Source organism: Musca autumnalis, unplaced genomic scaffold, assembly GCF_047663935.1.
Source record: "Musca autumnalis isolate F117 unplaced genomic scaffold, ASM4766393v1 scaffold_5, whole genome shotgun sequence".
Taxonomy (NCBI): Eukaryota; Metazoa; Arthropoda; class Insecta; order Diptera; family Muscidae; genus Musca; species Musca autumnalis.
The window spans coordinates 189,448,574-189,472,358 of record NW_027412088.1 but is presented as its reverse complement, the minus strand read 5'-3'; the positions used below and the strand labels follow the sequence as shown (position 1 = coordinate 189,472,358).

At 36.3% G+C, this 23,785-nt stretch overlaps 2 protein-coding genes across 2 annotated transcripts; both read left to right on the top strand.

Annotated features, from left to right (window-relative positions):
• Positions 1 to 538: 538 nt before the first annotated feature.
• dpn (deadpan) lies at positions 539 to 6,791 on the top strand. The gene is made up of 3 exons (XM_073990130.1): positions 539 to 3,181; positions 3,899 to 3,994; positions 5,238 to 6,791. Exons 1-3 carry the CDS (start codon positions 3,023 to 3,025, stop codon positions 6,387 to 6,389), a joined length of 1,407 nt encoding a protein of 468 aa, XP_073846231.1. The 5' UTR covers positions 539 to 3,022; the 3' UTR covers positions 6,390 to 6,791.
• An 8,327-nt stretch (positions 6,792 to 15,118) lies between these two features.
• On the top strand, positions 15,119 to 15,937 carry LOC141406366 (uncharacterized). The gene has a single exon (XM_073991705.1). It carries the CDS (start codon positions 15,373 to 15,375, stop codon positions 15,784 to 15,786), a length of 414 nt encoding a protein of 137 aa, XP_073847806.1. The 5' UTR covers positions 15,119 to 15,372; the 3' UTR covers positions 15,787 to 15,937.
• Positions 15,938 to 23,785: the final 7,848 nt, after the last annotated feature.

The window sequence follows — 23,785 nt, the reverse complement described above, 5'->3', positions numbered from 1 at the left end:
CAACCTAAAGATGACATCTATCAATAGAAGCCAGCCTAAAAGGATATTTTGTTGTCAGAAGACTTCCTAAAGGCGCCTCTACTGATAAAAGACCTCCTAAAGGAGTCTTCCATTTATATATTCTTTTGCTAGAAGACCTCCTAACAGGATTTTTTTATAGATATACGACCTCCTAAAGGCGCCTTTTGTAGACAGAATATCTCCATAAGAGGCTTTCTATATACAGAATACCTTCTAAAGGGTTATTCTGTAGAGAAACCCCCCGTGAGAGAGTCTTCCTTATACAGGAGACTTTCAAAAGGGGTCTTCTCCTTCTAAAGGAGAATTTCGTAGATAAAAGACCTCCTAAACGAATCTTTTATAGACAGAATACCACCTTAAGAAGTCTTCTATTAATACTAGGTCCCAATAGGGGTCTTCTCTTAAAGTGGTCTGATATTGATGGAGACCTCCTAAAGATGACTTTTATTAATAGAAGCCCCCCTAAAGGGATATTTTCTTGAAAGAAGACCTCTTAAAAACCTCCTAAAGAACTTCTGTAGGTAGAAGACTTTCTAACATGGTCCTTTTGTAGATAGAATATATCTTTAGGGGGACTTCTATATTTAAAATTCCATCTAAAGGGGTCTTTTTTATACAGAAGACGTCCAAAAGGTGACTTCTATGGATAGAAGACCTTCTTAAGGGGAATTTCCTAGCCGAATCTTCTATAGATAGAGACTTCCTAAAGAGGCCTTCAATGAAAAAAGAGACTTCTATATGTAGAAGGCTTCCTAGAGGTGTCTTCTATTGTTTGAAGGCCTCCTAAAGAGGAGGCTTCTATAGAATAGAAGACCACCGTAGGAGGCTTCTATAGAATAGAAGACCTACGCGTAGGAGGCTTCTAAAGAATAGAAGACCTCCGTAGGAGGCTTCTATAGAATAGAAGACCTCCGTAGGAGGCTTCCAAGGTCTAGTATAAGGTCGGCCAATAAGCCCAACTGACTATTATGTTTGATGTCAAAAACATTATTGTGATTTAAAATACAAAGGAACTAATAGTACGTTTATATATAACCGGATTTAACAAACCGACTGGGTTTCAAATGTCAATTCCTTTGCGTATACGTCAAATAAATCCTCATTGAGAAGGTTAACCCTGCAAGAGGCTATAATATAAACATGGCCTAAAATCATAATAATGTAAAATCTATTATGTTTGTTGTCAAATGTTGTTAACAGAACTCTGAATGGCCAACTGTATAAACTGTGGAGGCTTCTATAGAATAGAAGACCTCCGTAGGAGGCTTCTATAGAATAGAAGACCTCCTTATAAGGCTTCTATAAAATAGAAGACCTCCGTAGGAGGAGGCCAAAAGACCTCCAAATTGATTTATTTGGGTCAAAATGGGTCTTATAGGAGTCTCTTTAGCATGCTGTACAAAACAGAATTTAAGAAAGTTTGCCGAATGTTATATCTATCGATTTTTCTATAATTATTTCTTATTTTCGAAACACAAACCCAATCTAAAATAGTCAATTAAATAAATGATTAACAAATAAAAGCAAAACTGGCAACTCTACCCACGTTTCACAACAAAAGTCCCGCTTTTTATGTCATCATGTTCTCTTTCCAATAAAATGCATGCTTCTCCCAACTGGCATGGCGGGACATTTTTGTAACAAAATGACTAAAAATAATAATTGATTTAAATAATCACTACCGGGTTCATATTTTATTTTACATACCGTTTCAATTTCCCACTTTTCTACAGCAGACATGTGAAATGTCATAAAGAATGACATGTCGGCTACCGACATCATTTAAAATATTTGATGTTAACTTTATTATGGGGGTTAATTTAAAATAAAAAAAATGCTAGTAGCTGACAATGATGATATTTTCCCCCAAAAAACAGTTATACGAGGCATTTGACATTTTGTTGTCAAGCAAGAAGGCGGGAATCAGAGTACACATAAATAAATATAAAAATAACATCTGTGGAGCGCATTTTTTGCATAAATAATAGTAAATATTATTTTAAAAAGACTTTTAAATCAAAACCATTTGGTATATTTTGCAATAATACGGAGTTAAAAAGTAAAGATAAGATACGAAGAGTGAGAAAATAAGAAGATACTTTCATGAAAAATTACTCATGTCAAAGATAAGTTATCTTGAAAACATCTTAATGTTACTCATTATCTATTGGTTGACAATGCAAGAGAAAATTGAGTAAAAACATTCACTCATGTCAGATAATAAAAATATCTTAAACAAAATATGAGAGACTATCTTTAAGATACTTGAAATATTGAGAGAGAGTTTGGCCAATGAGAAATTTTATGGAGATCATTTTGTACGGAAATTTGAGCTACCTTTGTCTTGAACAAGCACAGGTAATACAAAAACAATATTAAAATAGCAACAAGAACACACAATTTACCTTATGCTGAACGTGGGAAAAACTCTTGGGTTGTGTGTTTGGTTCTTTCGACAAGACAAAAACTCCCCTATAAGTAGTGCACACACACGCACACACAAGTATGGGTGTTGTGTGTTCTTTTACCAAAGGACATACCTAATATCAGTATTTAAAAGAGTGTTGCTGCTGCTGTTTGCCTTCGTGTCGGTGCGACTTAAACTAGCGTTTCACCAGCTAAGGATCAGTATCCTTCAGGAGTTCACAACGAACGCATTACGCGGAATCTTCGGATTTTTTCGAAATCTAAAAAACAAAAATTAATTTAGAAAAAATACGAAGTATTTAAAAAAAAACTTTTTACTTTTAAAATAAAACAAAATATTGTGCAATTATAAAAAAAAAACAATTTTAAACCAAAGTTAAATAAACAAAGTTGTGTTTTATTAACCAAAAAAACAAAGAAACCAAAACATAAACTATTTTGCATATGGATTTATAAATGTGCTGTTGCTGCTGATCCCGCCCAATCTCACACTTGGATTATTTTCTCCCTCCCAAAAAAATATTGTGGATTACTTTTTCTTTATAAAAAATTAAATAAATAAACCTAAACAAAAATGGATTACAAAACCGATGTTCATTCCGATGATGATTTTGATGGTTACAGTGATAACTATCAACAATCAAATTCTGGCCAAACACAAAATCAACAATTCAATACCTCACAAGGACGTTTGGCAAATCCAGCCGGTTTGTCCAAGGCTGAATTGAGAAAGGTGAGAAAGGGGTAAAACTTAAAAATTAAAAAAAATATATTGGAAAATTAAAAATGTTCCCCAAAGTCCCAAAATAGAAAATGTTGCTCTGTTCCAGAACCTGCAAGAAGCTAATATTTTTTACTACGATAACATTTTTTCCTTTATGTTATCGAAAAAAAAATTAGTAGATTCATGCAGTTCTGGAACAGACCAAGTATTATATTTTAAAATCTATGAGAAAAATTAAGTTTTGATAATTTTTCAAAATTTTTCTCGAAAAAAAAAAATCCCATTGTGGAAATTTTTGTTTGACAATTTTTTTTAGAAATTTTTGTATTTTTTGATCTATTAGAAAAAATATTTAATTTTCATGATTTTTCAAATTTTTTGTGTTAAAAACTAAAAATTTCCCATTAAGGGAAATTTTTGTTTATAAAAATTTTTAAATTATTTTGCTATTTTCATAATCTATGTGAAAAAAGAAATCATTTAAAGCAAAAAATTAAAATTTCCCTTTTGGGAAATTTTTGGGGAAGTTTTTGTTTTCCACTGAAATGAATAGATTTTCTTAAAATAATGTCAAAACTAAAAGAATTTCGTAATTTTGGCCATAAACAAAAATTTCCCTTTAAGGGAAATTTGAAATATAATACCAAAAGTGCTAAAATTTTGCTATTTTTAAATTTCAACAACAAAAAATTAATAATATTTCCTTATTTCTTATTTTCTTTTTAGACCAACAAACCAATTATGGAAAAACGTCGCCGAGCCCGTATCAATCATTGTTTGAATGAATTGAAATCCTTGATTTTGGAAGCCATGAAAAAAGACGTAAGTATTTTTTACAAAACACACAATTATCTCTCCAATTTTCAACAAGATTTGGCCCAAAAACCTGTTTTCTATATAAAATCCCAATACGACAAACCATCAAAGAAATATTTCTCATTTAGAATCAAAGAAACCTGCGTGGGAACATTTTCAAAATAATTCCGCACAACAAGGGAATGATGCTTGCTTGCCAAACTTCTTCATTCCCCCTCCTTTATCTCATGGTCTTCTCGGCTTGATCATGTGAAATGAATGAAATGTCCGCCAAGCCAATAATGGCCAAGTTTATTTATTTTGTTCCCACCTTTATGAAGGTGGCTGGCTCGTAGTCTTCTTCTTAACTCTCTTCTTTTTGTCCAACAAATCCTTAGCCTTAGCCTTTAATTCGCATTGTCTGTATCCCTTGTCTTGTTGTTGTTGTTTCTGCCTTAAAATCGTGTCTTGATCATAAACTACAAGTTTTTTGTGGGTACACGGCAAGACAACAGATAACAAACAACAACACAACATCTCAACCCAAAATCCCCATGCCTTGCTGATGCTTTTTGCATTTTTTGTTGTTGTTACGTTTTTTTCTTTTTATTTCATTTTACCTCTTCTGAAAAACGACTTGCAATCAATTAGAAGCTGTGTGTTAAGCCCTTGACTCCTGTATGAAATGTCTGGAACAACATTATCAATACAATTTTGGCTCTCTTTTTTGTGCATCTTTTGTGCCAGCAACAACAACAAAAACAAGAAATGTGTGAAATTTTAAAAATTCGCAAGAAAAAACGAAAATTAATGAAGGGCTTTTTTTATGGGCGGCATTTTTACAAAGCCATGGGAATTTGTTCGTCGCCGTGATGAATTACTTGAAACAGGGTTGCCAATCAAAGTTTTTATTTTTATTAAAGGGTTTGCACAACTTTTTTGGCCGGCATTTGAATAAAAGTCGTGGCCATGGTGGAATAATAGGGTGTAACGCCAAAAACAGCTGATCTTCATACCAGTTGTCAAAATACGTTATTGTGAATAAAATCACATACAAAATGTAAACAAGCAATTCACAGTAATGCATTATTGTGAGCAAATTTGACGTTTGACATGATTTGATGTAACACCTTCTTATTCCACCATGGTCGTGGCAATTAACCTGTGGTGAATTACATGAAACAGTGTTGCCAATCTTGTGATTTATATACTTTCTTTACCAAATAAAGCTTTATACTAATTTCCACCTTTCTCCTTCTACTCATTTTAGCCTGCACGTCACACAAAACTTGAAAAAGCCGATATCTTGGAAATGACTGTCAAACATTTGCAATCTGTGCAGCGTCAACAGCTAAACATGGCCCTGCAAACCGATCCCACAGTGATTCACAAATTCAAAACTGGCTTTGCCGAATGTGCTGATGAGGTGAATCGTTATGTCAGCCAACTGGATGGTGTGGATGAAACTGTACGCCAAAGACTCAACAGCCACTTGAATCAATGTGCCTCCAGCCTGGATCAAATTGGTGCCATGACCAACTTCAACAATGGTTATCAACGTAATGGTGGTCATGCCAATCTCTTTGGTTCCAACAGCCTACCATTGCCCACAATTGGCAATCAATTCCCCAGTCTGAGTCAAGATTTCAACTCCACCCAACCCATACAAATGGGTGGTGTCCAGCTGATACCATCACGTTTACCATCAGGGGAATTTGCCTTGATTATGCCCAACACAGCTACCACCACTGCACAAGCTCCTTCTTTAATCAACAACAACTCCAACAGTGGCTTCCCAGCCTGGCCCGCCACTGCCAATCAATCTTCTGCGCCACAAATCAACGATTTTGCTGCCAACTTCAAGCGTTTGAGTGCCTTCTCAAAGCCTCCCTCCAACTTGATTACCCCACCTAAAATGAATCCCAGCAACATGTATCCCCAAACCACATTGGGCGCCACCCCCACCACCAGTTATCAGCCCTTAAGCCAACCCCAACATCAAGCGGGCGCTTTCCACAACACCACCAGTCCTCCACTCAGTCCCATTTCTTCAGTATCTAGTCACAATGAAGATTCAATGATGCACAACAGCTCCGATTTTACCAACTCCCAAAACACTTCACCCCATCACCATCAGCAAGATAAACATAATAGCTTTTTGGGTGTCTTCAATACCCCACCATCGTCCGCCGAAAACTCCTTTGTTCTCAGTGTGGCCCATTTGCAACAACAACAAGTTTCCAGCAGTACCAGTGATTTAAATACCAGCTCTGGTTCCAACAATAGTTCACTCAAGAGATCCTTTTCCGAGGCAGCTGATTTTAGTATTTGCTCGGAGGATGAACAGCAATCGGCCAAAAAGTATCACAAAGAACCCCAAATTGAGGGTGAAGATCAAGATAGTATGTGGAGACCATGGTAAACCACCCCACACCCTGGTAAACCATCCCACAATTGTTAATAACTCTCTTAGGTCTTAGTTTTTATTAAGCAACACTTTTTTTTTGTAAAATTTAACGATCAAATTTTTCTTCTTAACTCTTTTCGTTCTTCTTCTTTATTATTTTTTTTTTTTTTTTTGGAAAAATTGTATTTAGTCATTATTTTCTTGATTATTTTTTCATTCATTCTGTGATTTGTATATAATTTTGTAAAAATCATTTTTAACCATTTAGTTATGTTTTAATTCGTTTTGAAGCAATTAAGTTTTTATTATTGTATGTTTATTATTATTTTTTGTTAATTTTAAGTATTTAAATTCAATCATTTAATGTTAAACAATCAGCCGTTTGTGTGTTTGTTCAATGAAATGTTTTAAAAAATATCTGCGTTTGATTAAGTTTTTCAAAAAACATTTAGGCATTATGAGATTTTTTTAAGAAATATGTTGCAAATTTATAAAATACGAAAAAAAGAAATGTTGTAACAAAAATAAAATTAATTTGAAATAAAATATAATTTAAAAAAAAATTAAGTTACAATGTTTTATTTATAAGTGCACCAAAAAATTATAAAATAATTGTTCGCGTAGCCTTAGTAAGTATATTCTTCTTCATGATGGAATCTCTCAAATAAAACACTTGCCTTCAAATTAAAAATGGGAACAAAATTAAACGGCAAGTGTTTTATTTGAGAGATTCCATCATGAAGAAGAATATACTTACTAAGGCTACGCGAACAATTATTTTATAATTTTTTGGTGCACTTATAAATAAAACATTGTAACTTAATTTTTTTTTAAATTATATTTTATTTTTAAGTTTTTAGTTAACAACAACATTTTAGATGCCTGAAATCGGGTGGTACCGCTATATGGGGGATATACCAAAACCTTGACCTATGTCCAAAATTTTTGGTGGGAAGTTTCTGTACCATTGGAAACTCCAAATCCCAAAGTACAGCCAATTCGGACTAAAAATGAAGATAAAATCCCCAAAATGCCTAAAATCGGGTGGTACCGCTAATGGGGGCTATAGGAAATAATGGACCCATATTGGTTTTGGTTTCATATTCATGTATTGTCATCCAAATCTGTAAAGTGTGCAAAGTTTCAGTTCGATTGGTCAACCGCAACTGTGTGAAAAATGAGTTACCAGATTTGAACTAAACAGACAACGAAGCAAGTTAAATAAAACATAGTAAAAATATAAATAATTTGAATTTTTATTATGTAAATTAAATTCTAAATTCTAAAGAGGTCTTCTATAGATAGAAGACCATCTAACAAAGTCTACTATAGGTAGAAGTCCTTATTATGAAGTCTTCTATGGACGGAAAACTTTCTGAAGTGGTCTTCCGTACATAGAAGACCTCCTCACGAAGTAACCTGTAGATAGAAGACCTTCTGATGAGGTCTTCTATACATAGCCTTCTGGCGAGACCTTCTATAGATATAAGACCTTCTGACGTGGTCTTTTATAGTTGGAAGACCTTACGAGAGGTCTTTTATAGTTGGAAGACCTTATGCGATGTCTTCTATAGTTGGAAGGCCTTCCGAAAAGCTCGTCTGTGGATAGAAGGCCTTCTGAAGAGACCTTCCATAAGGAGAAGACTTTCTGACGAGGCCTTCTAAAGATAGAATACATGACGAGGTCTTCGATACATAGAAGATCTTCTAACGAGGTATTCTATATATAAAAGATCTTCTAACGAGCTCTTCTATATGTAGAAGACCTTCTAAAGAGGTATACAGATAGAAGACCTTCTAACGAGGTCTTCTATAGATAGTAGACCTTCTAAAGAGGTCTTCTATAGATATAAGTCCTATTTACGAGGTCTTCTATAGTTAGTTAGAAGAAGGTATTTAGTTGGAAGACCTTCTGACGAGATCTTATATAGATAGTAGACCTTCTTCTATAAATAAACGTCTTTCTGAAGAGGTTTTCTATGTATAGAAGACCTTCTGAAGAGGTCTTCTTTAGATATAAGATTTTTTATAGATAGAAGGCACTATGACGAGGTCTTCTATTGATAGAATACCTACTGACGAGGTCTTCTTTAAATAGAAAACTGTCTCAAGAAGTATTCTATAGATAGGAGACCTTCTGACGAGGCCTTCTATAGTTGGAGGACCTTCTTATGAGGTCTTCTGTAGGTAGAAACACTTCTTACGAGGTATTCTACAGTTAGAAGGTCTTTCTAAGAGGTCTTCCATATATAGAATACCTACTGCCGAGCTCTTCTTTAGATAGAAGACCTTCTGAGGTCTATCCGTAGATAGTAGGCATCCTGACGAGGTTTTCTTTAAATACAAGACCTTCTCAAGAAGACTTTTATAGATAGAAAACCTTCTGACAAGGTCTTCTATAGTTGAAAGACCTTCTAACGAAATCTTCTATGGACAGAAGACCATCTGTCAATGTGTTCTGCAGTTAGAAAGTCCTCCTTACGAGGTCTTCTGTATATAGAATACCTTGTTAGAAGGGTTTCTTTTGATAAAAGACCTTCTGACGAGGTCTTCTACAGTTAGAAGACCTTCTGATGAGGTCTTCTCTATATGGAAGGCCTCCTGAAGAGGTCTTCTTTAAATAGAATACCTTCTTACGAGGCCTTCTTTGGACAAAAAACCTTCTGCCGAGGTCTTCTATAGTTGAAAGAACTTCTGGTGAAGTTTTCTATACATAGCAGACCATCTGATGAGGTCTTCTACAGATAGGAGACCTTCTGAGGAGGTCTTATATGGATAGAAGACCTTCTGATGAGGTCTAATATTTATAGAAGACCTTTCAATGAGGTCTTTTATAGATAGAAGACCTCGTGATGAGGTCATTTATCTACAGAAGACCTCGTCAGGAGGTATTCTATCTATAAAAGACCTCGTCAACAAGTATTCTATCTATAAAATACCTCATCAGGAGGTCTTCTATTTATCTTCAATGAAGTCTTCTATAAACAGAAGACCTCCTGACGAGGTATTCTGTAGATAGAATACCTCCTGACGAGGTATTTTATAGACAGAATACCTGCTGACGAGGTCTCTTATAGATCGAATACCTCCTGACGAGGTCTTCTGTAGAAAAAACACCTCGTTATGAGGTCTTCTATAAACAGAAGACCTCCTGACGAGGTCATCTATAGATAGAAGACCCCCTGACGAGGTATTTTGTAGATAGAATACCTCCTGACGAGGTAGTTTGTAGATAGAATACCTCCTGACGAGGTATTTTATAGACAGAATACCTGCTGACGAGGTCTCTTATAGATAGAATACCTCCTTCTGTAGATAAAAGACCTCGTGGTGAGGTCTTCTATAAACGGAAGACCTCCTGACGAGGTCACCTATAGATAGAAGACCTCCTGACGAGGTATTTTATAGATAGAATACCTGCTATAAATAGAAGACCTCCTGATGAGGTATTTTATAGATAGAATACTTGTTGACGAGGTCTTTTATAGATAGAATACCTCCTGACGAGGTCTTCTGTAGATAAATGACCTCGTGACGAGGTCTTCTCTAGACAGAAGGCCTCCTGACGAGGTCTTCTTTAAATAGAATACCTTCTTACGAGGTCTTCTTTGGACAAGAAACCTTCTGCCGAGGTCTTCTATATTTGGAAGACCATCTGACGAGGTTTTCTACACATACAAGACCATCAGATGGGGTCTTCTATAGAAAGGAGACCTTCTGACGAGGTCTTATATGGATACAAGACCTTCTAATGCGGTATTTTATAGAAAGAATACCTCCTGACGAGGTCTTCTATAGATAGAAGACCTCCTGACGAGGTCTTCCATAGATAGAAAACCTCCTGACGAGGTCTTCTATAGGTTGAAGACCTCCTGATGAGGTCTTCTGTAGATAGAAAACCTCCTGACGAGGTCTTCTGTAGATAGAAGACCTCCTGACGAGGTCTTCTATAGATAGAAGACCTCCTGTCGAGGTCTTCTATAGATGGAAGACCTCCTGACGAGATCTTCTATAAAAAGAAGACCTCCTGACGAGGTCTTCCATAGATAGAAGACCTCCTGACGAGGTCTTCCATAGATAGAAGACCTCCTGACGAGGTCTTCTATAGATAGAAGACCTCTTGACGAGGTCTTCTGTAGATAGAAAACTTTCTGACGAGGTCTTCTGTAGATAGAAAACCTCCTGACTAGGTCTTCTGTAGATAGAAGACCTCCTGACGAGGTCTTCTATAGATAGAAGACCTCCTGATGAGGTCTTCTATAAAAAGAAGACCTCCTGACGAGGTCGATAGACGATAGAAGACCTCCTGACGAGGTCTTCTATAGATAGAAGACCTCCTGACGAGGTCTTCTCTAGATAGAAGACCCCCTGACGAGGTCTTCTGTAGATAGAAAACCTCCTGACGAGGTCTTCTGTAGATAGAAAACCTCCTGACTAGGTCTTCTGTAGATAGAAGACCTCCTGACGAGGTCTTCTATAGATAGAAGACCTCCTGACGAGGTCTTCTATAAAAAGAAGATCTCCTGACGAGGTATTTTATAGATAGAATACCTGCTGAAGAGGTCTTCTATAGTTAGAAGACTTCGTGATGAGGTCTTCTGTAGATAGAAAAACTCCTGACGACGTCTTCTATTGATAGAAAAACTCCTGATGAGGTCTTCTATAGATAGAAGACCTCCTGACGAGGTCTTCCATAGATAGATCTTCTGACGAGGTCTTCTATAGATAGAAGACCTCCTGACGGGGTCTTCTTTAAATAGAATACCTTCATACCTTGTGCCGAGGTCTTCTACAATTGGAAGACTTTCTGACGAGGTTTTCTATACATAGCAGACCATCTGATGGGGTCTTCTATAGATAGGAGACCTCTTGACGAGATCTTCTATAGATAGAAGACCTCCTGACGAGGTCTTCTATAGATAGAAGACCTCCTGACGAGGTCTTCTATAGACAGAAGACCTCCTGACGAGGTCTTCTATAGATAGAAGACCTCCTGACGAGGTCTTCTTTAAATAGAAGACTTCCTGACGAAGTATTTTATAGATGGAAGACCTCCTGACAAGATCTTATATAAATAGAGGACCTTCTGACGAGGTCTTCTACAGATAGAAGACATTCTGGCGAGGTCCTCTATAGATAGAAGGTCTTCTGAAGAGGTTTTCTACAGTTGGAAGACCTTCTGAAGATGTCTTCCCTAGATAGAAGGTATTCTGACGAAGTATTTTATAGATAAAATACCTTCTGACGAGGTTTTCTATAGGTAGAAGTCCTTCTTACCAGGTCTTCTATAGGTAGAAGTCCTTTCGACGATGTCTTCTGTAGATAGAAGACCTTCTGACGATGTCTTCTATAGGAAGAAGTACTTCTTACGAGGTATTCTATAGGTAGAAGTCCTTCTGAAGGGATCTTCTATAGATAGAAGATATTCTGTGGAGGTATTCTATATATAAAAGGCCTCATCAGAAGGTCTTCCAATTATAGAGTACCTCGTCAGAAGGTCTTCTATCTATAGAAGACCCTTTTAAAAGGTCTTCTATCTATAGAAGACATCGTAATAAGGACATCTACCTATGGATGACCACGTCATACTTCCATTGGACGTAAACTGTCAAATCCATTGCATTTGCACTTAAACCGGTGTTTGAGGAGTTTATTTGGCAGATATTCTTTGGAATTGACAACTTAAATGACGCATATTCTACAAAACATTTTAGATGTAAATTGGGGTTAACCCGCGAAAAGTGCAAAGCATGGTGGAATAAGAAGGTGTTACATCAAATCATGTCAAACGTCAAATTTGCTCACAATAGCTGTGTTCCTTTACTTACGTGAGGTTACCATTTTTACCATTTGTTACCATTTTTAACCTGCAAAGCGTTCCTTAACCCCAAAAAGTGGCAAAACTGGCAGCAATTTTTAAGAGAGTGAGAGAGGAGAGAGAGAGCACATATGCCTTTCTCTTCTACCACAGGCTAACAGCAAAATTTCTGCAGGCAAAAAATGGTAGAACTGATTTTTCGACTTTTGTTTGACGATTATTTCACAATGAAGAAAAAAATGGACGAAAAACAGAAGTAAAAGTCGAACGCTGACAAAACTAAATTAAAAACTGTGAAATAAAAGACGAAAATTGATTTTTTATGTTTCTTTTTGACATTGCTACCAGATTTACCATTTTTTCGTTCCTTTACTTTTCTGGTAAAAATGTTCATGAGAGAGCAATTTTGAGAAATGTTGACACTTTTCTCTTTTACCACTGTAACCATTAACAAGTAAGAAAAGCGTTAAGTTCGGTCGGGCCGAACTTTTTATACCCTCCACCACAAATATCAGCCATTTCAGTGGATTAATGTGGCCACTACCTTCAAAATACCGAAATTCGGAAGGTACCGTTCTATGGGGGCTATATGATGGCGTGGACCTATACCTACAAATTTCTGGGGGAAAGTTTTATACGCCTAAAGAAGACTAAATACCAAATTTCAGCCATATCGGTGCGATAATGAGGCTAAAACGTTCAAAATATCGAAAATCGGGAGATATTGTATTATGGGGGCTATATCAACACGTGGACCTATATAAACATTTTATGGTAGAAATGTTTCTTAGCCTCTGGAAACACAAAATACAAAGTTACAACCGATTCTTTGGTCAAATGGGTCTAATACATTCAAAATATATTAAAATGACGCGTACTTTATAAGGGGTCTTATGTGGGGACTATATCAAAACGTGGACCTATATAACCCAACTTTGTTAGGAATGTTTTCTGGCCTCTGAAGACACAAAATACCAAATTACAACCAATTCTGTGGTCAAATGGGTCTAATACATTCAAAATATATTAAAATGACGCGTACTTTATATGGGGCCTTATATGGGGGCTATACCAAAACGTGGACCTATATAACCCAACTTTGGTAGGAATATTTGTTGGCCTCTGGAGACACAAAGTACCAAACTACAACCAATTCGGTGGTAAAATGGGCCAAATATCTTAAAAATTCCTTAAAATGACGACGCGTCACGCGTCATTTTGTATGGGGGCTATACCAAAGCGTGGACCTACATAGCCCGCTTTCAATACCAAAAGTCCTACGTAAATATAACATATTTTCCCAAAATTTCATCAACCTACGTCAATCCGTTCGGACGCTAGAGTGATTTCCACAGACGGACAGACAGACAGACGGACGGACATGGCTATATCGATGTAGAATTGCACGCTGATCAAGAATATATATACTTTGTGGGGTCTACAATGATTATTTCGAGTAGTTACAAACGTAGTGACAAACTTAGTATACCCCCATCCTATGGTGGAGGGTATAAAAAAGTAAAGGAACAAAGCTAATAATGCATTACTGGAAATTGCTTGTTTATATTTTGTATGTGATTTTACTCACAATAACGCATTTTGACTAGTATGAAGATCAGCTGTTTTTGGCATTTGTTTAACAGATGCTTTTATTCGCACGTGTTTTATTTTACGTCTATTATTCAAACGTATTGACCACGGCGCAATGCATAAGGTGGAACAGTAAACCCGAAAAATCAATGCTTGATTAAACAAAATAAATCATTTCTGGTACATGAATTTTTTTATTCTTTTACCAGAAATGATCCAAAACTATATGTACAGATACTATGTTTACATTTACGACATCCACTCGATTTCATCTGTCAATTCCATTGTATATACGTCAAATGAAAACTCATCTGAAATCGATTGGATTTCATTTGACTTTTGAGCAATGGAATTGACAGTTGAAATCGAGTGGATTTCGTAAATGTAAACATAGTATTATAGTACGTTTTCATATAACCGGATTTATTACGTCCACTGGCTCTAATGCAAACGGCGTTTCAAACGTTTTTGTGTTTTCGGCTTAAGACCAGCTGATCTCACCCATTCTGTCAAATTAATTGTCATTGTGAATTAATTGTATGAAAACGTAAACACAAATTTTGACAGCTTGCAGGACTTTTAATCAAAATAATCTCGTTGTTGTGGTTTCTGGTTCACCTTATTAATTGGTTTTGACCATTTAAATAATCAGTTTATAGTACGTTAATATATAACCAGATTGAACAAACCCACTGGATTTTAAATGTCAATTCCATTGTTTATGTCTAATAAATCCTCACAAGGAAGGTTAACCCGGCAAATATTCTCTAATGTGTACGGAGTTTTACATCAAAGGGGATTTGTAACCCATTTGATGTAAATGTGAGCTGAGTTTACTGTCACTTCATACCGTACGTTTTACGTACATATAACCGGATTTAAGTAGTCCAGTGATTTTAAACTGTCAAATCCATTGCCTCGTAAAGGATGTCGACCCGGCTCGTTACATCGTGATTTCAGTCGTAAAAATGACTTTTAAATGATATTGGAGACGCAAACGGTTGATCTAATACCAAAAAAATCCCCTTCAAATAATTCCCACCCAAATTAAATTTCAAACAAAAAACACGTACAAATTCGTAATCTCTATGATGTGATGCAAATGTTTGCAAAACGGAAGTGCGAATAATGAGAAGCAGTAGCGGCAACAGCAGTAGCAGTAGCCTTAACTTTGATAGTGAAAATCGGTTTTGCAAACAATTGTGAATGATTGTGTAGGTTCAATTAAGGAAATGACCTTGATATAGCTTTTACATTTTTTGTCATTATTTAACGCTTGATTAAAAAGCTCAAAAACAAAACAAATATCACTAAACATTCTCCCTCGCCACAGGCAGCTGTAGAACACCGGAATGCTGCCGCTTGCTGATAACGCAGAAAACATAAATCAGTAGTCCCTATAAAAAGTGTGACAAATGCCACAATTGATGCTAGTAGTACCCACCAGACGAACATAAAGAGTTGAGTATTTTCTTAAGAATAACTCAATTCGGTTGTGAAAACAAAATAGAAGAAAAAGAACGCAGTGTTTTAAATCAGGCGTTTGTGATTAGTTCGAAAAGAAAGAAAGAAAAAAATAATACGCAAAAAATGTTTTCTTTAAAATCCATAATTTTTATAGTCGGTTTCAGCACTTGTTTACAAGTGATTTTGGCCGCAACTGATGACAATGAATATGGAAATTATCGCCCCTCACCTAAACTCTCCGGACCCGTTGATTTAACGCACAGTCCAGATGATGCTACACTTAATATGTTGGATGAATGTTTGTCAAAAATATCCAGCATTTATATGCAGGCCTTGTTTTCCGGTACTCATACACCCAAATTGGATGAAAATATGAGGAGTTTGGAAATTGAGCTCTTCGATCTGTTGGACTTGCTGTACAAGGAACAACGCATTAAGGATTATATGAAATATGAAGCTGAAGTTACCCGCCAAATGATCATCTATAATATGCTGAAGAAACTTTTTGGTTATGCTGAAGAAGAGAAAAGCATGTGAAATTCCATATAGGAGGTTGGCCGGCCATTTTATCTGTGATCTATTCAAGTTCCTGTGAAAGTTGTTATAAGGAGGGGAGGTTAATAATGTTCTTTTTTCAATTTTTTGTAACGTATTTATAAATAAAATAATAAAAAATATATAATTTCAATTTACTTTTATGGTTAATAGTACGGTTTTAAAATGTCAAATCAATTGCGTATACGTCAAATAAATCCTCATAGAGGAGGTTAAGCCGCCAAAAAGCTCTAATGTAAACATAGCTTAATACCCCGTTGCCGTGTTAACCCACTTCGAGAGGATTTATTTGACGTTTGCGCTATGGAATTGACATTTGAAATCCAAACTCACTGGGTTAATGCGGTTAAGTGTAACCGGGATATTAACCGGATTTAATAAACCCACTGGATTTTAAATGTCAATTTCGTACCACAAACGTCAAATAAATCCTCATATAGAAGGTTAAAAGCTCTAGTGTAAACGTCGTTTAATACATTCACAGTGTTCTATAGATAGGAGACCTCAGACAAACCTTCTTCGGGTAGAACACATTCAAGCGTCTTTTGATAGACATGCTGTACGATCGTTTAAAACTTTTCTGTCATGTCACATTAGGTGTGTTCGTTCACTCAACAATTTGTACAAGACCAGTAACTTCTTGTTATCGGCTAAGGTCTTTTGCATTGTACTGTAGAGTAAACGAACAACATCCAGTAAAAATTTTTACAAATTTTGACTAAACGAACACACATATTTTTTACCCCCTCCCCTCCTTTCTCTAATTTTCCCCATTAATAAAACCAAATGTGATAAAATTCCTTCACTCAAATAATCCTTCATTTATCTCTCAAAATTATTTCCTTCATCTCCACAAAATAAATCCTTATCCAAAGGATCTTTATTTCACTGTGAACCACAGAAAACGAAGACTAAAAAGACCTGCTAAACGGAACTAATTATATTTCCATATCCTTTTATTTTCTGCCCCTGCTGCCTGACAACTCACAATGCCAACGAAGAATAAAACTCTCATCGTCGTGTGTCAGACACTCGCTTCATGGGATTATTCATCGATGATTCTTTTCCTCCATCATCATCTCAAAAAACACAAATCTTTCACACACTTGTTCCCATATCAAAGGTTCATGAGTGTGTGTGTGTAACACTCACAAACCTGCTTTATCCTTTTGGTTAATTTTGAAAAAAAGTAAAATCTTCAGGTTCTCACATACGCCTCCACTTTGTTTTGCGTTGTTGTTGGCTGCCAGACCATAAAGATGATGATCATGTTGATCGGTTCAGTCGGTCGGTGAACGATGCAAAATCCTTGTTGTTGTTATTATTATTATAATTTTAGATTTTCTCACACATTTGAAATATGAGCTGAGAAAGTCTGACTGCAATCGGGTTGTTCGTCCGTTCATCGTTTCGTTGTCTGCAGTTATCAATGCAAGGTAATTCTCAATAAGTACATGGAAAAAGAGTTGCCATAGTATATGGTTTTTGGTGGCAACTTAGGAGTACAAATCTAAAAGAAGGTCTTCTATCCATAGAAGACCTCTTCGAAGAACTTCTATCTATAGAAGTCATCGTCAGAGGTTCTTCTATTCATAGAATAACTAGTCAGGGGGTATTCTATCTATTGAAGACTTCGTCAGACGGTCTTCCAATAATAAAAGACCTCTTTGGAAGATCTTCTAACCACAGAAGACCTCGTCGGAAAGTCTCCCTGTAGAGGACCTCGCACAAGGTCTTCTATCCATAGAATACCTTTTCAGAAAACATTTTATCTATAGAAGTCATTGTCGGAAGGTCTTCCAACTAAAGAATACCTCTTAGGAAGGACTTTACCGAAGACCGCGCCTGAAGGCCTTCTGGCCACAGAATAAGAACTATTGAAGACCTCGTAACTATGTCTTTAAGACTCCGTTAGAAGATCCTCCAACTATAGAAGGCCTCGTTAGATTGCCTCCCAATCATAGAAGACCTCGTCAGATGGCCTTCCAACTATGGAAGAACTATTGAAGACCTCGTTACAATGTCTTTAAGACTCTGTTAGAAGATCCTCCAACTATAGAAGACCTCGTCAGATTGCCTCCCAATCATAGAAGACCTCGTCAGATGGCCTTCCAACTATGGAAGACCTCGTCAGACCTTCGTCTAACTATAACAGACCTAGTTACAAGGTTTTATGTATATTTAAGATCTCGTCGGAACGCCCTGCAACTGTAGAAAACCGCGCCAGAAGATCTTCTAACTATAGAAGACCTCGTCAGAACGTCAGTTGGTCTTCTTTCCATAGAAGACCTCGTCAGAAGTTCTTCTATCCATAGAAGACCTCGTCAGGAGGTCCTCTATCTATGGAAGACTCGTCAGAAGGTCTTTCTACTATGGAACTCCGCTTAGGTATTCAGAAGGTCTTCTATCCATAAAAGACCTCGTCAGTAGAGCTTCTTTCCAAAGAAGAACCCTACAAAAGGGGTTCTATGGATAGAAGTTCAGTTCGTCAGAAGTTCATATAACCATAGAAGACCTCGTCAGAAGGTCCTCTATCCATAGAAGACCTCGTCAGAAGATCCTCTATCCATAGAAGACCTCGTCAGAAGGTCTTCTTTCAATAGAAGACCTAGTCCGAAGGTCTTCTAACCATATAAGACCTCGTCAGAAGGTCCTCTATCCAAAGAAGGTCTTGTCAAAAGGTCCTCTATCCATAGAAGACCTCGTCAGAAGGTCCTCTATCCAAAGAAGGTCTTGTCAAAAGGTCTTCTATCCATAGAAGACCTCGTCAGAAGGTCCTCTATCCAAAGAAGGTCTTGTCAGAAGGTCTTCTATCCATAGAAGACCTCGTCAGAAGGTCCTCTATCCAAAGAAGGTCTTGTCAAAAGGTCTTCTATCCATAGAAGACCTCGTCAGAAGGTCCTCTATCCAAAGAAGGTCTTGTCAGAAGGTCTTCTATCCACAGAAGATCTCGTCAGAAGGTCTTCTATCAATAGAAGACCTAGTCAGAAGGTCTTCTAACCATATAAGACCTCGTCAGAAGGTCTTCCAATTATAGAAGATCCCCTCAAAAGTTCTTTTATCTAAAGAAGTCGAAGTCAGAACGTCTTGTACCCTTAAAATACTTCCTCAGAGGTCTCCTATCCACAGAAGACCTCGTCAGAAGGTCTTCTATCCATAGAAGAACTCGTCAGAAGGTCCTCTATCCATAGAAGACCTCGTCAGAAGGTCCTCTATCCAAAGAAGGTCTTGTCAAAAGGTCTTCTATCCATAGAAGACCTCGTCAGAAGGTCCTCTATCCAAAGAAGGTCTTGTCAGAAGGTCTTCTATCCATAGAAGACCTCGTCAGAAGGTCCTCTATCCAAAGAAGGGCTTGTCAGAAGGTCTTCTATCCACAGAAGATCTCGTCAGAAGGTCTTCTATCAATAGAAGACCTAGTCAGAAGGTCTTCTAACCATATAAGACCTCGTCAGAAGGTCTTCCAATTATAGAAGATCCCCTCAAAAGTTCTTCTATCAAAAGAAGTCGAAGTCAGAACGTCTTCTACCCTTAAAATACTTCCTCAGAGGTCTCCTATCCACAGAAGACCTCGTCAGAAGGTCCTCTATCCACAGATGACCTCGTCAGAAGGTCTTCTATCCATAGAAGACCTCGTCAGAAGGTCTTCTATCCATAGAAGATCTCGTCAGAAGATCCTCTATCCAAAGAAGGTCTTGTCAGAAGGTCTTCTATCCATAGAAGACCTCGTCAGAAGGTCCTCTATCCATGGAAGACCTCGTCAGAAGGTCTTCTATCAATAGAAGACCTGGTCAGTAGGTCTTCTAACCATATAAGACCTCGTCAGAAGGTCCTCTAATTATAGAAGATCCCCTCAAAAGTTCTTCTATCTAAAGAAGTCGAAGTCAGAACGTCTTCTACCCTTAAAATACTTTCTCAGAGGTCTCCTATCTATACAAGACCTCGTCTGAAGGTCCTCTATCCACTGAAGACCTCGTCAGAAGGTCTTCTATCCATAGAAGATCTCGTCAGAAAACCCTCTATCCAACGAAGGTCTTGTCAGATTTCTTCTATCCATAGAATACCTCGTCAGAAGGACTTCTATCAATGGAAGACCTCGTCAGAAGGTCTTCTATCAATAGAAGACCTCGTCGGAAGGTCTTCTATCAATAGAAGACCTAGTCAGAAGGTCTTCTAACCATAGAAGTCCTCGTTAGAAGGTCTTCCAATTACAGAAGACCTCGCCAGAAGGTCTTCTATCAATAGAATACCTCGTCAGAAGGTCTTCTATCAATAGAAGACCTAGTAAGAAGGTCTTCTAACCATAGAAGTCCTCGTTAGAAGGTCTTCCAATTACAGAAGACCTCCTTAAAAGGTATGCTTTCTATAGAAGACCTCCTCAAAAGTTTTTTTTTCTAAAGAAGTCGAAGTCAGAACGTCTTCTACCCTTAGAAGACTTCGTTAGGAGGTCCTCTATCTACAGAAGACCTCGTCAAAAGATTTTCTATCCATTAAAGACTTCGTCAGAAGGTCTTCTATCCATAGAAGACATCGTCAGTTGGTCTTATTTCCAAAGAAGACCTCGTCAGTTGTTTTTCTATCAATAGAATACCTCGTCAGAAGTTATTTTTTTTTTTTTTTTTTTTTTTTTTTTTATTGATTTATTTTCATATATTTGTAACAATACATTTCAAGATATAAATGCCTCAGCGCCATTAGGCATTGTAGAGGCTTGCTGGCAAATAATTTATTTCAATAAACAAATTAATAAATACTTAAGCAACATCGTTTACAAATGTGTTTCAATTTGAGTTTTAATTAAATTTTTGACTGATCTTTTAAACATTGAAATTCGACTAGATGTAATATCAATCGGTAATTTGTTGAACTCATGGCTACCAGAATATTCTATTCTTTGCTTTGTTGTCTCGGTGCGGCATAATGCAACTCTTAAAAGTTGATTATTGCGGGTATTGACAGAAACTTGGTTTTGAATGAATTCTATTGTATGGTGTCCAATGTGGTGTATACATTTGTATACATACAACAGTAACTGCATCTTGTAGGTTCCGTGAACTGGCAAAATCGACGGAAAAACATTGTTGTATAAAGAGACAGTGGGATATGAAATAGGCAAGTTTGCTACTGTTTTTAATGCTTTATTTTGTAATCTCTGCAACGACTTCAATTCACTAGTATGCTTCCATGCATACATTATAGCCATAAAGTTAATGTGGCTTTGTATCAACGTTTCATAAATCAAATATTTAGTTTTCTGACTGAATTTATACTTGAATTTGTACAGTAGTCCAATTGCCGGCGATATTTTAGATTTTAAATATGCTATGTGCTGATTCCAACATAGATTTGATTGTAAGTGTATACCCAAATATTTTACAACATTTACTTCATGTATCACTTCTCCATCCACTGTAATGTTAAAATCCAAATTTACACCAGGATGGGGCTTGAAGCGAATTAACTTCGTCTTTTTCCGATTAATATATAACTTGTTTAACCGCATATACTCAAAAATCAATGCAGAATCCCGTTCCATGTACGATTTGGCTACAGTGGTTGACTTATACGGATAAAAAAGACATATGTCATCTGCATACATGAACAATTGCCCTTTCAACTCCAAATTCCATACGTCATTAATATATATTAAAAACAGCAACGGGCCCAATACACTGCCCTGCGGCACGCCATGTTTAATCAAGGCCAATCTACTTTTACTGTTATCAATCTGCACAAATTGTTTTCGATTCGCAAGATATGATTTAAGAAGCTGCAATTCGCCAGAACGAATTCCATAAAATTGCAATTTTTCTATTAAAATTTTATGATCAATCATATCGAAAGCTTTAGAGAGGTCAAAAAACAGTCCTGCAACTCCACTGTGACCTTCATCTAACTTTTTACATATAAAATTTTGTACATTTATAACCGCTTCTTCTGTTCCGCATCCTTTACGAAAACCATATTGGCAATTAGTAAGAATTCGATTCATTTCCAAAAAGGAAGATATTTGGCGGTGAATAATCCGTTCATACAAAATATTTACTGACGATAACACCGATATTGGCCGAAAATCTTCAACAGTTGTGGAATTTCTTTCCTTAGGAATAGGCATAACTTTATGTATTTTCAAGCTGTCGGGATATGTGGATGACAAAATCATGCTATTAAATATATTCACCAAGTAAGGCAACAAGTAGTTACTGCAAACTTTGAGTACTTTATTGGACAATCTGTCATGACCGCAGCTTTTATTCAATTTCATCGCAGATATTTCATTTTTCATCTCTCTTTCAGTGGTAACATTTAATTCCATAAAATTTTGATTGTAGCTCATTGTTCTTAAAGAATTACAATTATCATCTGGATACGTCATTATCATGTTCTTAAGACATTCGACAGATGCCAGAAAATGATTATTGCACAGTTCAGCTTTAACTTCATCACTAAATAATATGTTGCCATCAGCATCACTGAAAGATATCTGTTTCTTGACATTTCTTCCAAGGGTTTCATTAAGGAAACGCCAAGTTTTTTTTGTGTCATACTGAATATCTTCCAAATAATTGGCATAATAATTATCCATTGAGCTTTTAGTGGCGCTCCTAATAACCTTACTGATTCTTTTCAGATGAGTACTTATTTCAGCACTATTCCGTCTTTTTCTTCTCAGCTTTAGCAACTTTCTCTTGTATTCAATCAGTTTTAACAGATTTGCATTTATCCATGGTGTAAGAGCTGTGCGTTCATTCACATTATGTGCTCTTGAAATAGTAGAACAATCAACAGCTGTTTGAATATGATGAATAAAATTATCAAGATCTTCAGTAGGAGTTCCACAAAGAGACAAATTCTGGAGTTGTGGGCCAATACACGTTTGCAACCTGGTATAATCACAGAATGAGAAATCTCGCCTGACAACATCGTCCAAAGTAGCGTCAACATCGACTCGACAGTAAATAATGTTATGATCAGTTAACTTGCATTCTACAGAAAAAATCGTCATCGGTTTTAAAATATTGGAGTAAACATGATCAATACTAGAAAGACTCCCCGGTCTTGTAATCAACTCATGACAGTTTCTAAAATCATAATTTGAAAGCATATTGATAACATCATGGATACCCACTGTACTTAATGTATCAATATTCGAATCTCCAGTAAATATGCATGGTGTTCTGCCATAGACATAAAGTAAATCTTCCAGAAATTCCATAAATTTCAACAAGTTACATTTTGGAGACTTATAAAATGATATGACGGTTAATGGTCTCATGTCTAAATGAACATCATGCAGTTTCAAGATAATCGAGTCTATAAAGTTTTCACTTTTGCATTCCAAAATTGTGAATTTAACATTATCTTTAACAAATATAGATGTTCCACCATACCCATCTGAACGACAACAATGTACAGATTTGTACCCTGGAATGTTGTAAATATCTGCTACATCACGCTTAAACCAAGTTTCTTGTACCGCAATAACCGTAGGCAGAATAGAAATTTTGGCAATTTGAGCTTTGAATTTATTGAACTTATTAATTGAAGATATACTTCTGATATTAATAGATAAAACATTTAAGGTTTTTTTATTTGGAATAAGTTTACTGTTAAATTCAGAAAAATTTGATATATAATTATTATTATTCATAAAAAGTTAGGAGAAAAAATAGCAAAAATATAATATTATATGTATAACTGCTTATGACGGTGATTCATATTCGTTATCCGATTCATTCACATTAATCACCTTTTGCTGGGAACGACATTGTTTAGATTGATATGTAGTAGCTTCCAATAATAATTTATCTACCTCCTCCTCGTTTCTCAAAATTCGTGGTTTTGATAACTCACTTCTCTTTATAAATACCTTATTATTTGAGGTGTAAACGGCTCGAAATCCAACACTTTTCAATGACTTCGCATAATTGAATAAATGCATCGTTTCCTTGCTGGAATAGTCACTAATATAAACATCTTTGGT

Coding starts and splice junctions, on each gene's coding strand:
- dpn (XM_073990130.1), top strand. CDS start 3,023: ATGGATTACAAAACCGATGTTCATTCCGATGATGATTTTGATGGTTAC. Junction 3,182..3,898: donor CCAAGGCTGAATTGAGAAAG/GTGAGAAAGGGG, acceptor TTTTCTTTTTAG/ACCAACAAACCAATTATGGA. Junction 3,995..5,237: donor TGGAAGCCATGAAAAAAGAC/GTAAGTATTTTT, acceptor TACTCATTTTAG/CCTGCACGTCACACAAAACT.
- LOC141406366 (XM_073991705.1), top strand. CDS start 15,373: ATGTTTTCTTTAAAATCCATAATTTTTATAGTCGGTTTCAGCACTTGT.